The 27,246-nt window shown below is 36.4% G+C and overlaps 3 protein-coding genes and 1 long non-coding RNA gene across 7 annotated transcripts; all 4 read left to right on the plus strand.

The window, feature by feature from the left end:
- LOC104785958 (probable cyclic nucleotide-gated ion channel 12) lies at positions 1,290–3,495 on the plus strand. 3 transcript variants are annotated; one of them, XM_010511256.2, is made up of 7 exons: positions 1,290–1,388; positions 1,481–1,546; positions 1,634–1,973; positions 2,072–2,281; positions 2,378–2,754; positions 2,843–2,954; positions 3,043–3,495. In XM_010511256.2, exons 2-7 carry the CDS (start codon positions 1,518–1,520, stop codon positions 3,274–3,276), a joined length of 1,302 nt encoding a protein of 433 aa, XP_010509558.1. In that variant the 5' UTR covers positions 1,290–1,388; positions 1,481–1,517; the 3' UTR covers positions 3,277–3,495. The 3 variants fall into 3 exon arrangements, with proteins under 3 accessions (XP_010509558.1, XP_010509559.1, XP_019101298.1); XM_010511257.2 differs by having other exon boundaries at positions 1,307–1,388; positions 1,465–1,546; XM_019245753.1 differs by lacking the exon at positions 1,290–1,388 and having other exon boundaries at positions 1,399–1,546.
- Positions 3,716–26,282, plus strand: LOC104785959 (serine carboxypeptidase-like 26). 2 transcript variants are annotated; one of them, XM_019245752.1, is made up of 10 exons: positions 3,716–3,994; positions 23,927–24,085; positions 24,193–24,288; positions 24,378–24,470; positions 24,552–24,625; positions 24,712–24,978; positions 25,375–25,502; positions 25,592–25,687; positions 25,770–25,875; positions 25,965–26,282. In XM_019245752.1, exons 1-10 carry the CDS (start codon positions 3,793–3,795, stop codon positions 26,103–26,105), a joined length of 1,362 nt encoding a protein of 453 aa, XP_019101297.1. In that variant the 5' UTR covers positions 3,716–3,792; the 3' UTR covers positions 26,106–26,282. The 2 variants fall into 2 exon arrangements, with proteins under 2 accessions (XP_019101297.1, XP_010509560.1); XM_010511258.2 differs by lacking the exon at positions 3,716–3,994 and having other exon boundaries at positions 23,642–24,085; positions 25,965–26,185.
- Positions 4,989–5,474, plus strand: LOC104785962. Its single transcript, XR_002037941.1, has 3 exons — positions 4,989–5,086; positions 5,189–5,254; positions 5,350–5,474. It is a non-coding gene; the product is annotated as an uncharacterized LOC104785962 (long non-coding RNA).
- LOC104785960 (probable cyclic nucleotide-gated ion channel 12) lies at positions 21,460–23,433 on the plus strand. Its single transcript, XM_010511259.2, has 6 exons — positions 21,460–21,584; positions 21,651–21,963; positions 22,070–22,276; positions 22,367–22,716; positions 22,810–22,921; positions 23,021–23,433. Exons 1-6 carry the CDS (start codon positions 21,556–21,558, stop codon positions 23,252–23,254), a joined length of 1,245 nt encoding a protein of 414 aa, XP_010509561.1. The 5' UTR covers positions 21,460–21,555; the 3' UTR covers positions 23,255–23,433.

Below are 27,246 nucleotides of genomic sequence, written 5' to 3' on the forward strand. Positions count from 1 at the left end.
ATTTCATGAACCAAATTATTTAAATAAAATTGGTAACCCGGTCAAACCCGTCCGCTAAGGCATCCCGCAACGGGATTAAATATTTTGAGCCGCAAAATGTATTTGCATCTGTCCCTCTAGAATTCGTGAGATTGGCTGTTAACCCACATGCATTTCAATAAATCATTTTTTCATATATAAAATATATTTAAAGCTTAAAATTTATTTATATTAATAAAGTTATGTAATAAAGTTTTTAAGAATAACATATTTGTTTTTCTTTTTTTGTTAAAAACACAATAGCATCTAGCTGTAAAATAATAAATCAAAATGAGGATTAATTAATTAAATTTGTCTCAGGCTCTCAGCTATTGGTATAATATTATTACTTTTTATCATTTTTATTGGACTGGATATTCTAAATTTTAAGATTTCTATAAAAATACTATAACTACATATTTAGGGCAAGGTTTAACTACATATTTATCCAAATTAAAATATATATTCATGTCATTTCAATTGGTGATCATACATTTTTTTGGGCAAATATAGGTATTGTTTTTACAAAAGAATAAACGTTGAGCCAATTTCAAATGATCTTCTATTCTTTCACCATTAGAGCTTTATAAAATTATTAGAAAGGTAAAACTATTTATATGTCTGATGATATAATTTTAAATATATATATTTTACATCTTATAATATAGTTATAATATGTTTTAATTTAATTTTGAAAATATGTTGGGGATAATATTTATCAATTTTTGAATAATATTTACCAATTTTAGAATTTATAGGAGCAAAATATCTTGTATATAAATAAAATGAATATCAATAACAGTTTGATATAATATTATGGAATATTAAAAACAAATAATTAGTTGGAGATAGAGCTTTCTGGTGACAACAAATCAGCTTTTTTAAAGAATTCTTATTTTTTAATATATAGGGATATTAGCAATTAATTATCTTTGCATTTTTATGTATTAGAGGCATATTAAATTTTAGAATTGAAAGGTTCTCGGAAGTCGGAACCGAACTAATATTTTTAAAATGGCAAGTTGTAAAAACTGGATTATTCATCTCCTACATTCTGGGAAATAATTCGTATATTAAAAAAAACAAATAATTTGTATAAAAAATGTGGCCTTTTATGTATAATATTTTTCTTGTGGTTATAGGGCTATTGCCCTTTTATTACGTGGTAGGCACGGCACTGAGCTTCTGCATTTACTTTGAATCTTCCTTCTGATGTGAAAGTCGGATAAGCTTGGGAATATCGATATTCCCACAATCTCTCACTGTCATGTTTTTGTTTTCGCTCTTAATTTCTTATATAAATTGAATTGAGGTTCTCAGTTTCTCTTAGGATTCTGATTTTCGTTCAGCCAACACCTTAAATTGTCTACGTACGTAATACTATATTAGCTCCGTTTGGTTTCTAATATATTTTGCGTACTACAGAATGACTTCATTTTCTCTCAGGTAAAAAACATTGCAGATTGAGCAGCTGATCAGAAAGGAAACTGCATACAAACATGAATATTGAGATGAGTAGTTCTGCAAGGTAGCTACTAGCTAATTTAAATAACCTTATATTACATACACATATTTTGTTTTGAAAATTTGTTGTAGTGATATCTTGTTGATACAGGTCGGGGACTGGGAATTGTGTTAAAGAATGCTTAAAGAAGTTTTACGAGAAGATAGTCACCCCTGAATTCCGGAGGATTTTCTTTCTGTTCGTCTGTGTGATGGCTTTGGCTACTGATCCTTTGTTTCTCTTTGTTCCTGAAATTGATTATCAAAAATCATGCATCGGTTTCGACGAAAAGCTTGGTTATGGAGTTGGTGCCTTTCGTAGCTTTATTGACGCACTCTATCTATTTCACATCATTCGTTCTCTAGTCACATCTTTGAGAGGCAAGATGAGCGTAAGAGAAAGACTCATCTACAGTATTATTGACATTGTCTCTGCTCTCCCCATTCCTCAGGTACGTATTATATGTTATTCTCTCTTCCTTTAATTTGTGACATCTACTTTTTGTAAATTCTTATACTTTGAGAGATGTTCCAATACAAAATCTTGTAGGCAATGATTTGGCACCTCTACCGTAATAAACGGTCTTACTATCTGGTGTCAAAGAGAATGCTCAAGTGGATCATAGTTGGTCAGTATATACCAAGAATCATTCGCATCTTTCCGATTTACAAAGAAGCGACAAAAACCAGTGTTACAGTAGTAAGATCAAAGTGGCTTGGAGCTCTTATAAACCTTTCGCTCTTCCTGTTGTGCAGTTATGTAAGTCTTAATTTACTATTTTTATTTGTTAGTTATACGACATCAAGAGAATTGTTACCAATATTTATATATGTGATATATGCATGTGCTGGCCAGGTGTTTGGGGCTTTCTGGTACGTTACTGCAATAGAAAAGCAAAGCATATGCTGGCATGACGCTTGGAATAAGATTATGCGTGCGAATGAGACTATGCATGACTTTGGGAGTGACACTAGGTGGAAACAAGTCAATATCACGGAGCTGTACTGTGCACATAGTAAAGACAACAGTCTTTTTCTGAAAGATTCATGCCCAGTAATCGACCCAGCCGAAATGAGAAAAACATCCGAAAAATTGGCCGGGAACAAAACTATACACGAGTACGACTTTGGTATGTACGGTGACGTAGTGGAGTCTCAGGTGGGAAGTGTTAATCTAAGGGATTTTCCAAAGAAGTTCTTCTACTGCTTTTGGTGGGCTCTCAAAAATCTTAGGTTTGTACTACATCTAAACTCTCTCTCAAATTGTGAGAAGAAGAAAAAAAGATGATATATAGCTTAACGTTGTGTTTAATGATTACAGCACCTTTGGCGAAAACCTCAAGCCAGGCAACTCTGCAACAGATATCTCTTTGGCAATCCTCATGTGTGCCTGTGGTTTATTCTTGGTTGCTGTACTCATTGGAAACGTTCAGGTAATATATGCTCATACCACGTACGTACAGACACTACATTTATTTATTTTGATTTCGTAAAACTGATTCCTTTGGGGTGTGATCACAGAAATACTTGCTATCAAGTACCGTCAGAGCAGACGAAATGAATGAAAGAAAGAGAGACATAGAAACATGGATGACGTATAGGAACCTACCAGAAGAGCTCAAGAAACGCATTAAGGAAAACGAGAAAACCCTAAGGAAAAATTTGAGAGGCACGGATGAAGAATCTCTTCTTCGTCGCTTCCCAGAAGACCTCAGACGCGAAACCCAACTCTATCTTGATGAGCATAGTGCATAATTCGTTATACCGGATGACATTAAATCCGTTATACCGGACGGAATCAAACCGGACCAGAACTATAATGGAACAATGTGTACCTTCGTTTAATGTTTACTGTACTGTTTAGGGACTACTTATCTTCCCACTTCCCAATTGTATTTATGAATCTTTTTTTCCATCTATTGTCTTTGTATCCTTCTATTGAAATAAAACCCATCTCCTCCATTTCTCGGTTCACGTATTTGATTTCTATGGTCTAAACTAGTTTAGAATAGAGGACAAAAACAAAGATTGTAACAAACATGAAAGTTGGATGAAGCCTAGTAAAACGGATGATGATGATACGGACATGGCATTGGCAAGGTCATCATCGTGTGAAGTAGTTAAATAAAGTCAATGCTGTAAAAAAAAACTACAAATATAACGGCCATTACTAAATCAATCAATCTCTCTCTGGACCACCAACCACATTTTTTTTACCTTTATTTTATACAAATGATTCTGTAACCAAAAACATTGAAATCTTCACCCACCATGGCTCGATACCTTCTCTTCTTCTTCTTCCTCCTAATTCTACTCCCTTACTACGCTTCTTGTTGCAGAGACGAACAAGAAAAGGACCGAATCTATCACCTTCCCGGTGAACCAAACGATGTCTCTTTCTCTCACTTCTCTGGTTACATCACCGTCAACGAGCCAGCAGGAAGAGCACTCTTCTACTGGCTCACTGAGTCACCACCGAGTCTAAACCCCGAGTCTAAGCCACTCGGAGACATGGTTTAGCTAGTAACATGGTCAAAATTAATTGGCTTATGTTAGTTTGTAATTGAGTTTGGTCCTATTATGTTCTATAATTAAATGAACCAATGTGTCTCTAGTTAGTGAAGAGGGGTGTGTATACACAAGTGTTAGTAGATGTATTGTTTCAACATGTCGTTTGTGACAAGTTACGAAAGGTTACGACCGTAGGACTTGTATATAAGTGTGGTGTGTTGTAAAACATAAAAGTAACAAGTTTCATGTAAATATAAGTTTCAATTTCGTTCTTGTCTTCTGTCTAAGAGAAGAGACAAAGGTCTCTTGCTCTGTTTTGTTCTGTTTCTTTTCTTCTTCCTTTCAATATTCTAACAGCTTAGGGCATTGAGAAAAAAAAAAAGTAAACGGAGACTATAAGCAGACTCTTTGAGTCAAGCTTTTTGACATATTCAGGTAACGCTAACGAAATTATTGTAATTTGATTAACGTTTCTTTTTGGATGCACTTTAAAGAGACAAAAGAAGCTTATCCAATGTTGAACTAGTAAAGACACAGCCCCTACACTCTAAGCACTAGCAGCCTCTTGGCGTCAAGCACTTTGAGTTCCTTCATCCAAAGTTCTAGTAACATGCATGGTCAAAATAATTGGCTCAGGGGAAGGGAGAAAAGTAAACGGAGACTATAAGCCAAAATTCTTCATAAAATTAGCAATTATCTTTCTATTTGTATATATATATATATATATATATATATATATATATTAAAGGCATATTAAATTTAGAACTGCTGAAAGGTTCTCCGAATCGAACCAATATTCCAAAATAGCAAGTTGTAAGTAAAAATTGGATTAAATATGAATGTAAGTTGCAGGGAAAGGACAGAAGAGCTAAAAGATGTCTTAAACCGTAGTAGATGTTGAATAGTCTTTCATCATCTGCATTTACTTTGAATCTTCCCACAATATATCTGTCATGTATTGTTTTCTCTCTTTATTATATAAAAAGAATTGAGGTTCTCAGTTTCTCTTAGGATTCTGTTTTTCGTTAGCCAGTCAGCCAACTCCTTACATTGTGTACGTAATACTACTATATATTTAGCTCCGTTTGGTTTCTAATATATTTTGCGACTAGAGAGTGTGACTTCATTATCTCTCTGGTAAAAAAAAACATTGCAGATTGAGCAGCTGATCAGGAAAGAAACGACATACAAACATGAATATTCAGATGAGTAGTTCTGCAAGGTAGCTAGCTAGTTCGTTTAAAATAACTTATACATTACATACATATATATATATAAATTTGTTGTGTACTAGTGATATATATCTTGTTGAGACAGGTCGGGTACTGGTGTTAAAGAATGCTTAAAGAAGTTTTACGAGAAGATAGTCACCCCTGAAAACGGGAGGAAGTACTTTCTATCATTTTGTGTGGCTGTTTTGGCTATTGATCCTTTGTTTCTCTTTATTCCTGAAATTGATTATCAAAAATCATGCATCGGTTTCGACGAAACGCTTAGAACATTAGTTTGTGCCCTTCGTTTCTTGGCTGACGCATTCTATGCGTTGATCATCTTCCGTTTTCAAACATCTTTGAGAGGCAAGATGAGCAGAAGAAGAAGACTCTTCTACATTGTTATTGACTTGGTTTCTGTTCTCCCCATTCCTGCGGTATGATATTTCTCTCTACCTTTGTGACGACATCTACTTCTACGTCGTGCATTCCTTTTTTCTTTTTTTATATAAATTTTATTTTGAAGAGATGTTTTCCAATACAAAATCATGCATGTAGGTAATGGTTATCTCCCTCCGTACTGAATGGTCTAACGATCTGGTGTCAAAGAGAATACTAAAGTGGATCATAGTTGGTCAGTATATGCCAAGAATCATTCGCATCTTTCCGATTTACAAAGCAGTGACAAAAACCACTGTTACAATAGCAACATCAAAGTGGATTGGAGCTGGTTTAAACCTTTCGCTCTTCCTGTTGTGCAGTTATGTAAGTCTTAATTTTGCTGCTATTAATGTTTTGTTATACCGCGCGTGACTCACTCAGAAATGTTGTTACAAAAAATATAATGCATGTGCTGTGGTGGGCAGGTGTTTGGGGCATTCTGGTACGTTACTGCAATAGAAAAGCAGAGCATATGCTGGCATGACGTTTGGAATAAGACTATGCATGAGAATGAGACGACTAGGACGTTCACGAATCTGTATTGTGCACATTTAGTAGGTGGTGAAAACAACAGTCTTTTTCTGAAAAATTCATGCCCGGTAATCGACCCTGCCGAAATCATAAAGCCATCCAAAATTTTAGCCGGGCTCGTAAACAAAACACAATACGACTTTGGTATGTACGGTGACGTAGTGGAGTCTGAGGTGGGAAGTAATAATCTAAGGGATTTTCCAAAGAAGTTCTTCTACTGCTTTTGGTGGGGTCTCCGAAACCTTAGGTTTGTACTACATCTAAACTCTCTCTCTCTCTCTCTCAATTGTGAGAAGAAGAAGACGAAGAAAAAGAGATCGATGAAACCAAAAGACGCTTTATTAACGTTGTGTTTAATGATTACAGTACGTTTGGCGAAAGCCTCAAGCCAGGCAACTCTGCAACAGATATCTTTTTTACTATCATCATCTGCGCCTCTGGTTTATTCTTGGTTGCTGTACTCATTGGAAACGTTCAGGTACGTATATATGCTTGTAAAAGTCACTGATTCCTTTGATGTCTTTGTAAAACTGATTCCTTTTGGAATGTGTGATCACGTACAGAAATACTTGCTATCAAGTACCGTCAGAGCAGACGAAATGGAGGAGAGAAAAAAAGACACAGAAACATGGATGACCTTTAGGAAACTACCAGAAAAGCTCAAGAAACGCATTAAGGAAAACGAGAAAACCATATGGAAACATTTCAGGGGCACGGATGAAGAATCTCTTCTTCGTCGCCTCCCAGAAGACCTCAGACGCGAAACTCAATCCTATCTTGCATAGCCATAGTGTATAAAAAGGAGATTTTAGCACCCACACCCACTTTTTCCAAAACTATTTACAATTACACGTACTTTCTACTACTCATATATTTTTTTAAGTTTTTTTACATATTAGCCCTCACTCCTTCTAATCCCTTCTATTCTCTCTCCTCTCTCTCTCTCCACATCAGATTTTATTTGGGAAAAATGCCAAAAAAAACCCGAAGTTATTTTTATTTGGACGTTTAATACCCAATGGTTTTGCATTGGAATAAAAATACACCAAATAATAAAATGGTGTCATTTAAAACCCAAAATAATAATTGTTGTTATTTTCATACCCACGATTTTTCAACAAAATCAAAATTCCAATTTTATCCCTGATTTCCAATTAATTATTAAGATTTAACTGAAAAATTTTCGGTTTTATGTTAACCATATCAAACCGAGAATTAATCCCGGTTATCTATTTTTTTCTCTCTTCTTCCTCCTCTTTCTCTTTTCTTAATCGTCCTCTTGTTTCTGGAAATTTTCTGCTTTCTAAAGCAAAAGAAACTTAATCTTTTTTTGACTGTGTGTGCCCGCGTAGGGGAGAAGATTAGGTGTTTTAGAGAAGTGATAACGTTTGCAGAATGTGACAACAATTATTATATTCAAAGGTATCAGTCAGATTTTGCTCTGATTTTTTTTGTTATAGCGTCTCTCTCTTTTTTTTTTTAATTTCGTTTTCTTATTCTCTGTAGCAGAAATTACTTGATGGTGTTTATGTTTTCGTGTTGGTGCTTGGTCTGAATTTGACGGAAACCCAAAAAATAATATGAAATTCAAACAATCTTAGAACAAACAATGAATCGAATTTGTCGTAGGGTGTTTGGGATCCAAAGCAGACGTAACCCAAAAAGGAATCGAACTCCAATCTCAGATTCCAATTCTTCGTCCGAGTATCCATCCCAGACGAGCCAACATTGTCGTCAAGTTCCAGGATCTGTACGCATCGTTAGAAGGAGATAAAACGACGACGATTAGAGAGAGGAGGAGGAAGAAAAAAAGAAAGAAGTAGAATTCCCGGTTTAAAAAGGAATCGATTAAGTTTCTTTTGCTTTAAAAAGCAGAAAATTTCCAGAAACAAGAGGACGATGAAGAAGAGAGAAAGAGGAGGAAGAAGAGAGAAAAAAAAAAAGATAACCGGGATTAATTCTCGGTTTGATATGGTTAACAGAAAACCGAAAATTTTTCAGTTAGATCTTAATAATTAATTGGAAATCAGGGATAAAATTGGAATTTTGATTTTGTTGAAAAATCGTGGGTATGAAAATAACAACACTTATTATTTTGGGTTTTAAATGACACATTTTTATTATTTGGTGTATTTTTATTCCAATGCAAAACCATTGGGTATTAAACGTCCAAATAAAAATAACTTCGGGTTTTTTTTGGCATTTTTCCCGATTTTATTTTCATAATTTAGTAATTAACAAAAAATCCAAAAACAAAATAAGAAAACAGTCACAATTTATTTTTTAAAAATCAGATATCTTATTTACCTTAAAAAACAATTATTACTTTTTTAGTTTCCAAAATATATCAAAACAAATAATATTTATGCTATAAAATCTTAATTACTCTACCGCATGATCTTAGTTAAAAGAATCTTAAAATTACTCTCAATTAAACAACTCATGAATTTGAATTTTATGTGTTCCACCATATATTTTCACAAAAAATATATTAAATTTATCAGTTTAAAGATAAAAGAAAGAGCACTTTCTTTCTATTCTACAAAACCAAAAAAAAAAATCGAATTACACATTTAAGAAAAATTAAAATAAATAAAAAACCAAAAAAAAAAACAAAAATAACTGCCACTTAACATCGCATAATTTAACATAATATATTAACGGGAAATTAACAACATATGTTAAGCTATCTGAAAATAATAAACAAGATACTAATTTTTGTAATTAAAATTTTTAAATTTAACTCCTACACCATGTGTACTATCTATTTATTTCTTTGCACAATAACAATATTATACCTGCAGAATATGAATGAATAAAACACCGGTGGTATCCATGCTACTATGTACACATGGTTATCATTTGTAGCGATCAAACTAAACTAAATGATATCCCATAATAACAATACTATACCTACAGAATATGAATGAACAAAACACCAATGGTATCCATGCTACCATATACACATGGTTATCATTTGTAGCGATCAAACTAAACTAAATGATATCCTACAATAACAATACTATACCTACAAAATATGAATGAACAAAACACCAATGGTATCCATGCTACCATGTACATATGGTTATCATTTGTAGCGATCAAACTAAAATAAATGATATCCCACAATAACAATACTATGCCTACAGAATATGAATGAACAAAACACCAATAATATCCATGCTACCATGTACACATGGTTATCATTTGTAGCATCAAACTAAACTAAATGATATCATAGCAGAAGAAAGCATGTGCTCATGTCCAACAAACATATGTCAACAAATTAAGTTTAATGTTCATGTGGTCAAAGTTAAGTGGATGGGCTTGGATGGAAATCATGAATCTTAAAGTATGAATATACTTTGTTATTGCCGCACATTCCGAACTGGTGGTGGAAAAGAGTCTAACCTTGGAAAAATTTACTTTGTTTTGAATGAATCCATGGAGACCTATCCATAATTTATTTATCCACTAAACTTTAAACTTTGTTTATTTTTCTTTCTTTTCTTTTCAAGTTAAGGTCCGTAACTAATCATCATAAGCTCTTTTTTTATGTTCTTTGAGTTTTGGGTAACACATGAACTTTGCAAAGAGATCATAACATAACATAATACTGCAATTGATTAACCACTTATCATTGAACATTTGTTCAATGACAAATGGATACTGTATAATCTAAAAATTCATAATAAATATAGCAATAATGACAAATGGATACTGTATAATCTAAAAATTCATAATAAATGTAGCAATATGTATTTTAAAATGTAGAAAATATATAATCATAACATATTATATATAAATAAATAGATAATTTGTTTTATGGTAATCATTTAAAGTGTTAACAACAATAAAAAGAAAAAATAATAAGAAAAAAGAGAGAAAAGAAGGAGAGAAAGAGGAGAGGGGCATTTTTGCCATTAAAAATGACAAAAATGAAACTTGAAAAAGTATAGCAATAGCAGAAAGTAGGTGAAAGTGAAAGAAGATGGATGCAAAGTAGGTGTGGGTGCAAATCTCCCTATAAAAAAAGTATTGAAAGGAAATGTTTCTGGTCCGATTAAATCCGTTTAACCGGATGGCATCAAACCGGACCAGAATTATAATTGAAGAAAGTGTCTTCTTCTTAATGTTTACTATATTGTTGTTTAGGGACTTTTATCTTCCCACTTCCCTTTGTATTTATGAATCTTTTTCTCCATCCATCTATTGTCTTTGTATCTTCTATTGAAATAAAACCCATCTCCTCCTTTTCTCAGTTCACGTATTTGATTTCTATGGTCTAATCTAGTTTAGAATAGAGGACAAACAAAAGATTGTAACAAACATGTAAGTTGGCTGAAGCCTAGTAAAATGGATGATGATGATACGGACATGGCATTGGCAAGGTCATCATCGTGTGAAGACTTAAAAGTGGGTTAAAACCCATTGGGCACCCGAAACCCAATGTTTAATAGAGGGTTTCCGGACCCGTTTTTTCAGTCTGAAAAAAACTGGATAAAAAATGGGCGGGTACCCGAAATAGTATAGTCTTAGATATAGTATAATCATCGCTGCAGGCCTCAGGATATGGGTTTTCAGGTAGCTAATTCTCTTTCTTTATCACTGTTTTATACCCCGGTTTGGTATCATGATTGGACATCTTGTTCTGTAAATTTGGATGCAGCGGAGAGACACTGATTCAGTGGTTCCTGTTACCGGAACACGATACTCCATTAGAGCCCTCAAGTTACAACCACTCTCCAAATGGTACCCGTGGAACGACAATGGACAGGTCGAAGAAAACAACAAAGTACTATGTTCCCTTTGATTCATTTATTTCTTCTATTGGATTAAACTAATGTAGCAGTGAAACAACAGGTTGGTGGGTGGAGCCAAGTTTACAAAGGGCTGACTCTAGTGAGTAGTGACAGTACATGGAGCAGGACATGAGGTACCTCTTCACCGTCCTCGTCGTGGTTTTCTTCATTTCCAATCGTTTCTCGACAACAAGCCATTGCCTATGTAAATTTATAACACTATGTGATATGACCAGAGTTTCTCTGCAAGTGTATAAATAAGAAGTACTGAAATTTGTTTCACATTATCATCTACCAGTTCAATGACACTAATATGTAATAACACACTACCCTTCAGGTTATGTGTCTAGATCCTAACAAATGCTGATGATAATTGGCACTTTCATGTCTTCTTCTCTTGAAAGCTTTGTGTTGTATTAATTTTAGTTGATCTGATATTAAATAAAATTAATAATGAGCTTTGTTTGTCTGTCGGTGTGTGTTGCTTAACTGCTACATATTTAATTAAGGCTTTCCATTGCTTTCCTTGGTACACAAGAAAACGAGTAAGAAATGGTTTTTATTAATACCTAAACACTTAGAAATGAATGTCTAGCAGACCATAACATACATTGAGCAGGGTCTGAATTTTTTTCTCTCTCGGGCACGGGTCTCGATGTTCCCCCGAAACAGAAAGAACTTTTCAAAAAACCAAATCTCACCAACTACCTTTTAACGGTTAAAAGTATTATTCCCTGGTTTCTTTGGGGCACAAGGAAAACATGCTAGTCCATGCAATGTCTCCGATAAGATTAAGCTGTGTGCTTCCCTTCTCCAGCGCCCTCCACCACCAAAGCTCCCATCTGAACCACTCAACCTTCTGGTACGTATCCTGCTACTAACTTTGTCTAATCCTCTTCACCCTTGATAACCCTTGTAAACTGTATAACCCTGCAACATTCACCATTTCCCGAAAGTTTCCGTTACCTCAGTCCCTGTAAACCCTTCAATCTCCATCACATAAGCTTATCATGGAGAACAAAATCCCGTATTACCTAAAAGGCAAGGAAATCGATCCAAGCTTCTCTCCCCCACCTCGGAAGAGAATCCAAGCCCCGGATCTAGATACCTCTGCTCTGATAGAGGAAAACTCTCTCACCCTAATGGGACGGCTAACAAATCCTGCTGCTCAAAGGCTATGGTCTCTTTTTCTTTTCCTCGCTAATAGATGGAACCTGAAAGGTAAAGCTACAAGGTCAGACCTAGGACGTGGCTGCTTTCAGTTCAGATTCGACTTTGAAGAAGATATGCAACAGGTGTTGGATAACCGACCCTATCATTATGGCCAATGTATGGTAATCCTACAAAAATGGGAACCAGTGATTTCCGAAACTTTCCCCTCCAAGATCCCTTTCTGGATCGAACTACAAGGTTTACCAAAACACTACTGGCAGACATATTTGTTGGAAACGATAGGTAAAGAATTAGGTGAACTCGAAAAAGTGGAGATTACCTGTGACTCTGCCAAGATCCGAGTCCATATCGATGGCCTACAACCTTTGACAAAAGAAACCATGTCGAATTCCCGGATGGTAAGGAAGCCATAGTAACCCTAGACTACAAAACTTTGAAAAATCACTGCTCTCACTGCTTCAGACTCATGCATGAGACGAGGTACTGCCCTGGCCTTTCAAAAGAAAAACGTATCCCTAACCCAAGTGTTCCAACCCCAAGTTACACTAACCAGGAAATCCAGAGAAACTACTATACTCCAGAGAATAACTTTAGAGCCCCTAGCACTCTCTCAGGCCATTCAGACCCAAAGAACTATGTCTCTGCAAACACTAAGTACACAAATCAGGCAGCTATATCGGTAGATAGCAAAAGCGACTACAGGTCAAGAAGCCAAAACCAAGAACGCAATGCATACACGGCTAGAAGGCACTTGGAGAGAGAAAGACTACACCCTTACCAAAGGAGAGAGTACAACAGGGATTCTTATCACCCTCCCTACCTCTCAAAGGAGCATAGACGAGATCCATACTGAAATCTTCAATGGAAAGAAAAATCTGGCCCAGAAAATAAAGAGACGGGTGAGAGATTAGACTCATCGAGACCAAGACGCCCCCCCCCCTCCCCCTTGGAAATAAACATGGAAGAACCTCCCCAAAACTCACCCCCCATGACTGTACCTCAACTCCTCACCACGTGGTCCCTGTGTGCCGGATCAACCTTCCCCTCCTGTGGTAATCCATACAAAAGAACAGGTCGTGGATGAGCTTAGAGATGTTACTATCCAATATTTGGCGGTTCCAGACCCAAGAGAGAAAGCGGCTAGAAAACAGAGAGTAATCCTGAGAGAAGCAAAAAAACCTAATGGCCGAAACAGCGGACAAAATTGTCCAGGCTGCATCTGCCTCTGCCCCAACTGGCTCTATAATCCCTCAACCTGAAGGATCTCTTACTGAAGCTAGACCAACAATTAATGTACGGAACTCTCCCACCATGGAGGTATCATCCCTTGTTTCAAAGCGAGGACGAGGTCGACCACCCTTAGCGAAAGGATCTCCGAGACAAAATCTGAAACTAGCAGGAGCAAAAAGTCAAAAAAGGAACTTAGCAAACGGATCCCCAAAGAAATCACAAATACAGAAAATGGCTTACAGAAGAGTGCCTCTGACCTAGTTCCAGCCGTAAATCAAATGCGAAAGAAAGACCTGCTTCACAAACTGGCAACCCTTCAGTTCCTCTACGCTCAATAGTCCCAACTTTAACGAAGAAAAGAGTTGATTTTCACAATCCACCGCCTCCTCTTCCTTAAAGGTACTGAGTCGGAACTGTTGTGGTTTGGGGAATCCCACAACAGGCCGGCGACTCCGTGAGATAAACTCCAATATCTCACCTGATGTAATATTCCTCATGGAAACAAAAAACACTGATGAGAATGTCATCTCTTTCCTCAACTGGATGCAATACCCGAATCACTAACCTTGTATCACCCCACACTCCTAGGGGAGGAGGCCTTGCTCTCTTATGGAAACAACACATGAATATTGAGATTTTGTTTGCCTGCAAAGATTACATTGATACTCGCATTACTACTGAAGGGAAATCTTTCTACTCCATCTTTGTGTATGGCGAACCTGATAGAACAAAAAGAAAGGTTATATGGAATGAACTTACCGTGCTTGGTATTACTAGAGAGGTTTCTTGGTTCCTGACTGGTGACTGTAATGACATCATCAACTCATCAGAGAAACATGGGGGACGAGATAGGCACGAAGGCACCTTTGTTGATATTCGATCCTTCATGTCTGAATGTGATCTCTTCGATCTACGGCACTCTCGCAACTTCCTCTCATGGAGAGGTAAGAGACATGATCACATCATTCACTGTCGTTTGGATAGAGCAATGTCCAATGGGATATGGGGAGAGGAGTTCCCACATAGCTGCATCGAATACCTGCATTTTGAAGGTTCTGATCATAAACCACTCCTCACTTGCCTCGATCTATCAACAAGGAAAAAGGAAGGCATGTTTAGATACGACAGGCACCTAAAAGGGAACCTAGAAGTCAAAGAATTGGTATTTAAGGCTTGGAATCATGATACTTATGAAACAGTGCAAAATAAACTGGCTCGGTGTAGAAGAGAAATCATAACCTGGTTTCGACAGAAACACTAGGATAGTCAGAAGGAGATCTAGTTACTTCGACAACAATTAGAGGAAGCCATGTCCAGCCAAACTCCGACCACTAAGGTAATCTCTACTATTAACCTAAGTCTGTTAAAGGCTTATAAAGCTGAGGAAGAATTCTGGAAGCAGAGAAGTAGACAACTATGGTTAACTTTGGGAGATAAAAACTCCGGATACTTTCATGCTATAACTAGAGGCAGCCATGCAATCAATAAATTTTCAGTGATCGAAGATGAAAATGGGGTTGCAATGCATAAAGAAGAACAAATAAGTATTTCCAAACCCTCTTCACTTCGGAACTATTATCCGGGAGGCAATCGATCCTTGTGTCACACCTGAAACAAACCAAAAAATCATCACTATTCCCTCTCCAAAAGAAATAAAACTCACTTGTTTCTCAATTCTGATAAAGCCCCTGACCCTGATGGATTTTCTGCCAGTTTCTTTCAGTCAAACTGGGACGTGGTGGGAGTTAACGTAGTCCTTGAAGTCCAGAGCTTCTTCTTATCAAACAGAATACATGCACATAGTAATGAAACTCATATTAGGCTCATACCTAAGATCCAAAGTCCCCAGAAAATGGCTGATTATCGACCTATCGCCCTCTGCTCAGTTTTCTACAAGATTATATCAAAGGTTATAGCAAAGCGACTCCAACCTGTCCTCCAAACGGTGATTTCGGAAAACCAATCAGCTTTCGTACCTAAAAGAGCTATAACAGACAATGTGTTAATAACACATGAGAATCTCCACTACCTCAAGACTTCTGGAGCAAAGGTGCGTTGCTACGTGGCGGTCAAGACTGACATGAGTAAGGTGTACGACCGACTCGAGTGGGACTGTATCTGCTTGGTTTTGGAAAGAGTGGGGTTCCACCAAACCTGGATTCAGTGGATAATGACTTGTATTACATCGGTCTCCTACTCCTACCTTCTAAATGGATCTGCACAAGGGAAAGTTGAACCACAAAGAAGAATTAGACAGGGTGACCCGCTATCACCTTATATTTTCATCCTCTGTAGTGAGATCCTATATGGCTTATGCAACAAGGCTCAACAAGATAAACACATACCTGGCATCAGAGTATCAAAAAATAGTCTGCGAGTCAACCATCTTTTGTTTGCAGATGACACCATATTTTTCTGCAAATCAGACAAACAGTGTTGCAGAGAGTTAATGTCCATTCTCCAGAAATATGAACGAGCCTCAGGACAAAATATAAATAAGCTTAAATCCGCTGTTACCTTCTCTGCAAAGACGTGTGACCAAACTCGAGAGATGGATATGCAAATACTAGGAGTGAGACAAGTTGGTGGCCTTGGGAAATATCTGGGACTCCCGGAGCTGTTTGGTCGAAAGAAACGCGATATGTTTAACACCATTGTTGATAGGATAAAGCAACATTCACGAAGCTGGTCTAATAGATCACTCTCTACTGCTGGGAAGACTACCATGCTGAAATCTGAACTTGCTTCAATGCCTACTTACGCTATGTCCTGCTTCAAGTTACCAGGCTCCCTGTGTAAGCGTATTCAATCGGCCCTTACTCGGTTCTGGTGGGATGAATCTTAAGAGAAAAGGAAAATTTGTTGGTTAGCTTAGTCAAAGATGACAACACATAAAAAGAATGGTGGACTAGGATTTTGAGATATACCAGATTTCAACGATGCACTTCTAGCAAAAGTGAGCTGGAGAATACTAACCCAACAAAAGAGCCTTCTGGCAAGAATTCTGCTTGGCAAATACTGTGGTGATGCTTCTTTCCTAGAATGCGAAATTCTTTCGTCAGCCTCCCACGGTTGGAAAGGCATCTACATTGGCAAAGATTTGATCAAATCCCAGTTAGGGAAAGCAATAGGCTCCGGAACCTCAACCACTATCTGGTATGATCCATGGATATCCTTATCCTCCCCTGTATGCCCAATGGGACCTCCCCCTGAGAACACTCAATTCCAAACTGTGGCATAGCTCATTTGCACATCTACCAACACTTGGGACCCTGAGAGACTCGAATCAATGCTCCCGGAGTATAAAGACTAGATTTTGGCCATCCGACCTAGCAAGCATGGAGCAGAAGATCACTACATTTGGCTACCCACAAAATCTGGTGAATATACAGCGAAATCAGGTTACCAGACCTTATCTTTGAAACGGGAACAACAATCACAGCATGAGAATCCACTTCATGACTTTAACTGGGGAAAAGAGATCTGGAGCCTACCTTGCTTACCAAAAATCAAGTTTTTCCTCTGGAAGATAATGTGAAATGCGATCCCAACTGGTGAAAACTTAGGCAGTCGTGGAATTAACCGAACCGCCAATTGCCTTTCTGTGGTCAGGAGGAGACACGACTCCACTTGTTCTTTCACTGTACTTTTGCCAGGAACATCTGGTTGCAGACCCCAACCAAAACTCCTTTCGACACATCGGAGATCAAAAGTTTTGAGTTGGGTCTTAAGGTAACCCGATTACTAAGCTACCTTCCACCTACTGGTCTTGCGAATGGAGCTTTGGGGGCTTGGATCCTGTAGGCCATTTTGACATGCCGCAATAAGCTTATTTTTGAACTGAAATCTATTTCCCCGGTAGAGGCTATGACTTAGAGGCTATGACTCAAGCCATTTCTCAAATCCGGGAATGGTACCTAAATCAAACCTCAGAGATCTTATCGACACATATATGTACACAGAAACAGCATGCTAAGGCTAACCCATATCTGATTCGATGTTTTACGGATGCGGCTTGGAGGGAGGAATCCTAGGACGTGGGTTTCGGCTGGATCTTCACAGGCTCCGTACCAAACTCTGAAAAAACCGGCAGTGCCAACTCTCACCATGTCAGATCCCCGCTAATGGCGGAAGTGATAGCAGTGTATTTGGCCTTGCAACATGCATCCGATCTTGGTTATCGAAAACTTTTATACGCTTCAGATTCACAACAGCTGATCAAAGCGATTAACTTGGAACTCCAATAAGATGAGATTCACGGGATTCTACACGATATCCTCCTGTTAGCATCGAGTTTTGAAGAAATCTCCTTCACCTTCGTCCCTCGTGAGAGAAACCGACGAGCATATGAGATTGCGAAAAACTCTCTATCTACCCTTGTTTCATTTAATGCTTTACGACTTAATATCTCTGTACCACCTGTTGTATTTCCCCCGGTTTAACCGGTTTTGTTTGTACCAAACATTGAGTAGTTTGAATTTTAATGCAACTTGATTGACAAAAAAAAAAATGAATGTCTAATTTTAGGGAATGCATTTAATTTGAGGCACATGATCCTCTTTGGAATTGCTCACCTTGTAAACATCTCTTTTATGCTTCTTTTTAAGAAACTAAATTATTATCCATTGATGTGAAAGAAAAGAATTTTAAAAGATACAATATATATATATATATATATATATATCTCACTTGTTGAAAATAATAATATAAAGATACAAACAACAAAAGGAGGACAAAAAGAACCCAATTTAAGGCTATGGTCCAAGCAAGATCGGCATTAGGTGAAAATATATGAACGGATAAGCCATAAAATCTCAAACAAAATCGGCTTACCAATTAAACCAACTCAATTAACTAATTCATTTGTCATGAGTGTATTTTTAAATGGATATATCGTTAATAAGGACTTTGCAAATTCCCACTTTTACATAAAAAGTTCATCCCTGCAGAGATGATATATGTCTACACCTCTCCATGTGAAATACATGACTAATTAAATTAGGGTGCAAGCAAGCAATATCTAGCTTTTATATATAGTCAAAGTTAAGTAAATATAATAAAAATCTTCAAATTATATATATGAAACCTCTAAACTGAACAGAGAAGTTTACTATTACGGCAATGACTAAACATGAAACGATAAAAATAAACAAAATACTTAATTTCAAGATGAGATACGTACGCGTACAAGATGCCAATGATTCAGAAACACAATAATGCGTAAAGAAACTAGAGAGTGGTCAATATACTCGAACTACAAGTAAGCTAATTTGACCATATGCATTATAATCAACAGTTTTTATATAATATATATATATATATATACATGTTAAATACACCACATATATAATACGTAAAATTGGCATAAGTTGACAACGACCCTCGTTTGCAAATTATATTCTATAAATCATCAAGGTGGAAAATGAGAGAAGTATAGAAAAAAAAAAAAAAAAAAAAAGCAGTCTCTTTCTTTGATGATAACGATGGTCACAAAAACACTATATCCATGTATGCTTTATGCATGGTGATTGCATTAGTATACGGATTCATGACAGTTAACGGTTTGGAAATTTTTCGTTATACCGAGGGAATTACCGATGGATTATATATATAATTTTTTAAAAAATAAATTTTTAGAAGAAGAAATTAGCTAATTATACAATTTTAATTAAATACTAAAAATACTTATTATCTAAATGTTTAAATATTTAAATTCAGAAGTTTAAGAAAATATATTGTAAAAACCCAAAACAACAAATTGTTAAAAAAACTAAAAATTGTTCCAAAAGAAACAGTATATACTTAACAATATTAAAAATTCATAATATACATTATATACTCAACTGATAATAAATAAAAGCAACATTATAAAATGTATAAAATCAATACTTACCAATATTAGAAACCATTGTAAAAAACTAAACAAGTAATATCTCAAAAAATTATAAAATGTATAAAAATCTTACACCCATCCCTGTAAAAAACTAAACAGTTCATCAAATCCAATTTATCAAAACCAAATCATCAAATCAAATAAAACCCAAGTCTAACAAATCTAACACACATCTATTAAAAAACCAATTCATCAAATTAATAACACCCAAATAGAACAAACTATCAAACCTAACAAATCTATCTTATTCCTAAGAAATCTAAGAGAACTAAGCAAATCTATAAAAAGATAAAAAAGAGAATTTATGCTATAAGAAGTTGGAGAGAGTGGTAGGAGAGACTCGCCAAATTTGAAGGAAGTAATCGCTGGAGGTAAGGCATAGCTGGAAAGTGGATTTGAGAAAGATTTTGAGAAAAATAAAAACAATCTGGGGAGAAGAAGATGAAGTGCTTTGGTAATATCGACAGTACCGACGGATAGCTCGTCAGTTATGACTAAAATTTTTCATTTTCCCCCATCTTGAAAATTTCTCTGTATCTGGCTCGTGGACAAAAATTTCGATATCCGTTGGTTTTTGTCGGTTATTTCCGATAGATTACCGACATATATCAAAATTTTGTCAATATTATATTTGTTGGTTTTTCTTTGGTTATTTCTGACGGATTACCAACAGCTTACCGATGGATTTAAGATTAAAACTCTTAATTTCATAATTTTTATTGACATATATGCATATAATATGTATTATATACTAACCATAAAATTATTTGTGAAAATAAACATCTATATGATAAAATTAGAGAAAAAAATAATTTCAAAGACAAATGACAAATACTTACCATATGTTGGTGTTGGGTTTCGCTGGTCGAGGGCCCATAAGAAAGGCCCGAGAAGAATCAGAAGCCATATCATTAAATGGGCCGGGCATAGGCCCGTGAAGAGATTTCGGCTGTTTGGCGAGGTCAATCCAACGATGAGGTCCGGAGGTCGCGGTCAAGATCATAGGCGGGATTATAGGAGGAAATCAAGGAGGAGTTGTGTTGGGTTCTAGTTTAAATATTCGACACTTGTAAACGAAAAGGCCAGGTAACTTTAAAGATTCGATACAGAAAATCAATACAAAAAATCCAGTTCGTTGTTCTTCATTGTTCTTGTCGATTTGCACCGAAAGTCTACCCAGATCTTATTTTTTAATTTCATATTTCTAGTTGTTGTTTCTGATATCAACATCATCTCTAATGGTTTTCCCTACTTTTTCCTCTATTATAGAGATCTGCATAATAGGGGTGAGTTTCACTTTAACTCACCTCTATTTTCACCTCTAAAATAAAGATTGCTATTTTTTTCCCCTATATATTATAAAGGAAAAAATAGAGGACCATTGGAGATGCTCTTACCCATAAGATGTAATACATATCATAAATACTTTAAGTAAACAACTTATTTTCTATAAAAACACAAATTTTGAAGAATGTAGTTTCAAAGAAGAGTAGTTAGTCATTGAAAACTCATCTTTTATACAACGCTTATAAAATGGTGTATTACGGAGCTACGTTAGGAAGATTTTACACTATCCACATGTAATCCATCAGTTTTTCTGTTGGTTATTTATGACAAATTACCGACAGATCAAAAAACAAAGACCAAATTTTGACACACCCGACAAAAAGTTAATATCCGTCAGTTATTTCTGATGGATTACCGACAGATGAAAAAAATACCGACCAAAATTTGACACGGGCGAAGAAAATTAAATATCCGTCAGTAATCCATCAGAAAAACTAACGGATTATAGAAGAATTTGTCCGTCAGTAATTTTCTGACAAACAACTGACAAACTAGTCTTCTATCAAATATTCGTCGGTAAGCCGTCGGTAATAACCGAGAGATTAGTGACATCTATCGCCTTGTTTTTTGTATTGTTAAGCCGTAGATGTTAGAATAATCTTCATTATCATCTACACAGTTTGGGAGCTTCTGCATTTACTTAATTTGGATTTTATGAGAAAGTGGGATAAGCTTGGGAATATCGATACTCCCACATATCTCACTGTCATGTTTTGTTTTCTCTCTTTCTCTTAAGATTCTGATTGTCTTTACTCTTTAGTCAGTCAACTCCTTACACTGTGTAATACTATATATTAGCTCCGTTTGGTTTCTACTATATTTTGCGACTACATAGTGACTTCATTTTCTCTCTGGTAAAAAACATTGCAGATCAAGAAGGAAACTACATACAAACATGAATATTGAGATGCCTAGTTATGCAAGGTAGCTAGTTTAAATTTTTACTTTTATGAAAATTTATTGTTGTAGTGACATCTTGTTGTGATACAGGTCGGGTACTGGGAATGGACTGAAGAAACGCACCCTTGAAAGCTGGAGGAAATTCTTTCTGGCAGTTTGTGGGGTTGCTTTGGCTATTGATCCTTTTTTTCTCTTTATTCCTGAAATTGATTATCTAAACTCATGCATCGGTTACGACGAAACGCTTAGAACAAACGTTTGTTTCTTTCGTATCTTGATAGACGCATTATATATTTATATCATCTTTTTTTCTCAAACATCGTCTTTGAGAGGCAAGATGAGCGGAAGAAAAACACTCTTCTACGTCATTGTTGACATTGTTTCTCTTCTCCCCATTCCTGTGGTATTATTCTCTCTTCCTTTGTGACATATTTTACGTACGTCGTGCTGTGCATTTCTTTTTTTTTTTTTTGATTGAGAGAGAGATGTTCCAATACAAAATTTTGTAGGTAATGGTTCTCCTCGTCCGTACTGAATGGTCTAGCAATCTGGTGACAAATAGAATACTCAAGTGGACCATAGTTGTTCAGTATATACCAAGAATCATTCGTATCTATCCGGTTTACAAAGCGGTGACAAAAACAACTGTTGGAATAGCAGAATCAAAGTGGATTGGAGCTCTTTTAAACCTTTCGCTCTTCCTGTTGTGCAGTTATGTAAGTCTTGAATTTGCTATTAATGTTTTGTTATACGTACAAGGACATCAAAGAATTTATTGTTAATTACAAATATGTGATGTTGTCTAGGTGTTTGGGGCTTTCTGGTACGTTACTGCAATTGAAAAGCGAAGCATATGCTGGCATAAATTTTGGATGAATACGACGAGGCCGACTATGCCTGGCAATCTCACGGAGCTGTTTTGTGCACATTTAGTAGGTCGTAAAAGCAACAGAGAGTTTCTGAATAATTCATGCCTAGTAAAGGAATCTGCCGATATCCCAAAACCATCCAAATACTTGGCCGGGATCGTAAACAAAACAATATACGACCATGGTATGTACGGTGAAGTATTGAAGTCTGAGGTGGGAAGTAGAAATCTAAGGGATTTTCCAAAGAAGTTCTTCTACTGCTTTTGGTGGGGTCTCCGAAATCTTAGGTTTGTACTACATCTAAACTCTCTCTCTCAAATTTTGACAAGAACAAAAACGATGATACATAGCGCAACGTTGTGTTTAATGATTGATTACAGTACCTTTGGTGAAAACCTCAAGCCAGGCAACTCTGCAACAGATATCTTTTTGGCTATCATCATTTGCGCCTGTGGTTTATTCTTGGTTGCTGTACTCATTGGAAACGTTCAGGTAATATATATGCATACGTACACCACATGAGAACTACATTTATTCTGATGTCGATCGTACGTAAAAGTACTGATTCCTTTAATTTGGTCATGATCACAGAAATACTTGCTAACAAGTACCGTCAGAGCAGACGAAATGAATGAGAGAAAGAAAGACATAGAAACATGGATGACCTTTAGGCAACTACCAGAAGAGCTCAAGAAACGCATTAAGGAAAACGAGAAAACCCTATGGAAAAATTACAGGGGCACGGATGAAGAATCTCTTCTTCGTCGCTTCCCAGAAGACCTCAGACGCGAAACTCAAACCTATCTTGATGAGCATAGTGCATAATTTCGTTATACCGGATGGCATCAAACCGGACCAGAATTATAATGGAACAATGTGTCTTCTTGATGTTTGTTTAGGGACTTATGTTCCCACTTCCCTTGTATTTATGAATATTTTTCTCCATCCATCTATTGTCTTTGTATCCTTCTATCTAAAGTAAAACCCATCTCCTCCATTTCTCAGTTCTTGTATGTCAATTTCTATATGTCTAAGCTAGTTTAGAATAGAGGACAAACAAAAGATTGTAACAAACATGAAAGTTGGATGAAGCCTAGTAAAACGGATGATGATACGGACATGTCACTGGCAAGGTCATCGTGTGAAGTAGTTAGTTATATAAAGTCAATGCTGTAAGAAACTACAAATATAACGGCCATTACTAAATCAATCAATCTCTCTCTCTGGACCACCAACCACATTTTTCACCTTTATTTTATACAAATGTCTCTCTAATCAAAACATTGAAATCTTCACCCACCATGTCTCGATACCTTCTCTTCTTCTTCTTCCTAACTCTACTCCCTTACGCATATGGTTGCAGAGACGAACAAGAAAAGGACCGAATCTATCACCTTCCCGGTGAACCAAACGATGTCTCTTTCTCTCACTTCTCTGGTTACATCACCGTCAACGAGCCAGCAGGAAGAGCACTCTTCTACTGGCTCACTGAGTCACCACCGAGTCTAAACCCCGAGTCTAAGCCACTCGTCCTCTGGCTCAACGGTGGCCCTGGTTGCTCCTCCCTTGCTTACGGCGCTGCTGAAGAAATCGGACCTTTTAGAATCAATCCTGATGGCAAAACCCTTTACCACAATCCTTACTCTTGGAACCAATGTAATGTAACCTCTCTCTCCTCTCTCTGTTTCTATCTCTCTGTTTCCATCTCCATGTTTGACTTTAAAACCTTAAAGTAACAATCTTTTTTTATTATTGGGGGGCAGTGGCGAATTTGCTGTTTCTTGAATCTCCAGCTGGTGTTGGTTTCTCGTATTCGAATACCACTTCCGATTTGTACACTGCCGGAGACAAGAGAACTGGTAAAGTTGTGACCTTTTGACCTCTCTCTCTTTCTCTCTAGATTCGATTTGATTTATAATGAAACATCTGATTATTTTTTGTATTCCAGCTGAAGATGCGTATGTGTTTCTTGTGAAATGGTTTGAGAGGTTTCCACAATACAAGCATAGAGAATTCTACATTGCCGGAGAAAGCTATGCAGGTTACTAGTAGTGTACTCTAATTCGATTGGAAGCCTTTTTACACTTTTGTCTTAGCTAAGCATTTTCACTTTTCTTGTTAGGTCATTATGTTCCTCAGTTGTCACAAATTGTTTATGAGAAACGCAATCCATTTATCAACTTCAAAGGCTTCATTGTAAGCAAACAAAAAAACACCAAAATCCCCATTTTGAACAAAACATGTTTTTTGTGTGTGATGAAAGTGAGTTTCTTCTTGTGTAGGTGGGGAATGCTGTGATTGATGACTATCATGATTACGTGGGTTTATTTGAGTATTGGTGGACTCATGGGTTGATATCTGATCTCACTTACCACAACTTACGGATCACATGTGAATTTGGATCATCCGAGCACCCGTCCCCTGAATGCAAAAAGGTCATGGAAGCTGCAGATTTGGAGCAAGGGTCTATTGATCCCTATAGCATTTACACTATCACTTGTAAGAAGGAGGCTGCAGCTCTTAGATCTCGCTTCTCCAGGGTTCGTCATGTGAGTTTTTCATCACTGCTCATCATTTTCCTTTGACACTACTATTCCCTGCTCAAGTTATGTAGTTTTAGTTATTAAGAGGTTCCAACTTTACTATGCGGAATTGGCTAGGTATTAGAGCCTTTATTTGTGCTACCAGATTCAAATGACCAATATATGACCCTCACAAGAACCTTATTTCTCATTTCAGTAAGTAGATACTTGGAGTAGTCTAAGTAGGGTAGTAGAGTGGCTATTACATGCAAATAAAGTTTCAGATTGTCTCTCTGCTACTTGATGCTAATTCATTGCTCTATGGCTGCTTCTATAGATCCAGGTTACTCTATTAAGGCACAGTCAATATGTAACAAGATTTGACAAATTTCTAATCTTTGCTAAGTTTTTTCTTTAACTCAGCCATGGATGTGGAGAGCATATGACCCTTGCACAGAGAGATACTCCGGCATGTATTTCAATTCTCCGGAGGTTCAAAAGGCTATGCATGCTAATATAACGGGACTTGCTTATTCATGGAAAGGTTGCAGGTAAAATAACAAACTGATCAGTTATCAAATTTACAAGAAAGTTATCTTGTTTCCATCCATGTGTAGTGACATAGTTGTGTGTGTTTTAGTGACATTGTTGGAGAGAAGTGGGCAGATTCTCCCCTATCTATGCTTCCAATCTACAAGGAACTCATCGCTGCAGGCCTCAGGATATGGGTTTTCAGGTAGCTAATTCTCTTTTTATCACTGTTTTATACCCCGGTTTGGTATCATGATTGACATCTTGTTCTGTAAATTTTGATGCAGCGGAGACACTGATTCTGTGGTTCCCATTACTGGAACACGATACTCCATTAGAGCCCTCAAGTTACAACCACTCTCTAAATGGTATCCTTGGAACGACAATGGACAGGTCGAAAAAAACAACAAAGAATACTCTGTTTCCTTTATATCATTTCTTTCTTCTGTGGGATTTAAACTAATGTAGCAGTGAAACAACAGGTTGGTGGGTGGAGCCAAGTTTACAAAGGGCTGACTCTGGTGACAATACATGGAGCAGGACATGAGGTACCTCTTCACCGCCCTCGCCGAGGTTTTCTTCTTTTCCAGTCGTTTCTTGACAACAAGCCATTGCCTATGTAAATTCAAGAAACTGTGATAAATAGCAGAGCATTTGTGCAAGTGTATAAATAAGAAGTAATGACATCTTTTTCACATTATCAGCTCTACCAGTTCATTGACATTACTAACACACAACCCTTCAGGTTATGTGTTTAAATCCTAACAGATGCTGATAATTTGCACTTTCATGTCTTCTTATCTTGTTCATTTGTTTTCTCTTAAAGCTTTTTGTTAATAAATATTAGTACTAATTAAGTTTATCTGATATATTAAATGGAAATAATAATGAGTGTTGTCTGTCGGTGTGTGTTGCTTAGCTGCTACAATTAGAATTAAGGCTTCCGTTGCTTTTCTTGGTACACAAGAAAACGAGTGAAACAATGTTTTTAATAGTACGTAAATGTTTAGAATGAAAGTCTAATTTTAGGGAATGCATTTAATTAGAGGCACATGATCCTCCTCTTTGGGATTGTTCACCTTGTAAACATCTCTTTATTTTATGCTTCTTTTTAAAAACTATATTATTATCAACTGATGTGAAAGAATAGAATTTTAAAAGAGACAATACATATATGTCAGTTGTTGAAAATAATTAAATAAAGATACAAACAAAAAAAGCAGGACAAAAAGAACCCAAATTAAAGGCTATGGTCCAAGCAAGATCGGCATTAGGTGAATACATCTGAACGGACAAGCCATAAAATGTCAAACTAAATCGGCTTACCAATTAAACCAACTCAATTAACTAATTTATTTGTCATGAGTGTACTTTTAAAATGGATATATCGTTTATGAGGGACTTTTTGCAAATTCCCACTTTTACATTAAAAGTTCATCCCTGCAGAGACGATATATGTCTACACCTCTCCATGTGAAATACATGACTAATTAAATTACGGTGCAAGCAAGCAATATCTAGCTTTTATATAGTCAAAGCTAAGTAATATAATAAAATCTACAAATTATGTATATATGAAACCTCCAAACCAAACTGAACAGAGAAGTTTACTATTACGGCAATGACTATACATGTAACGATAAATAAAAAAAAAAACAAATAAAAATAAAAAAAATACTTAACTTTCAAAATGAGATACGTACGCATACAAGATGCCTAGAGATGTCAATTGGTTTCTAAAACCATGGGCTGTCCGGTCCAAAT

This window comes from Camelina sativa, chromosome 5 (assembly GCF_000633955.1).
Source record: "Camelina sativa cultivar DH55 chromosome 5, Cs, whole genome shotgun sequence".
Lineage (NCBI taxonomy): Eukaryota > Viridiplantae > Streptophyta > Magnoliopsida > Brassicales > Brassicaceae > Camelina > Camelina sativa.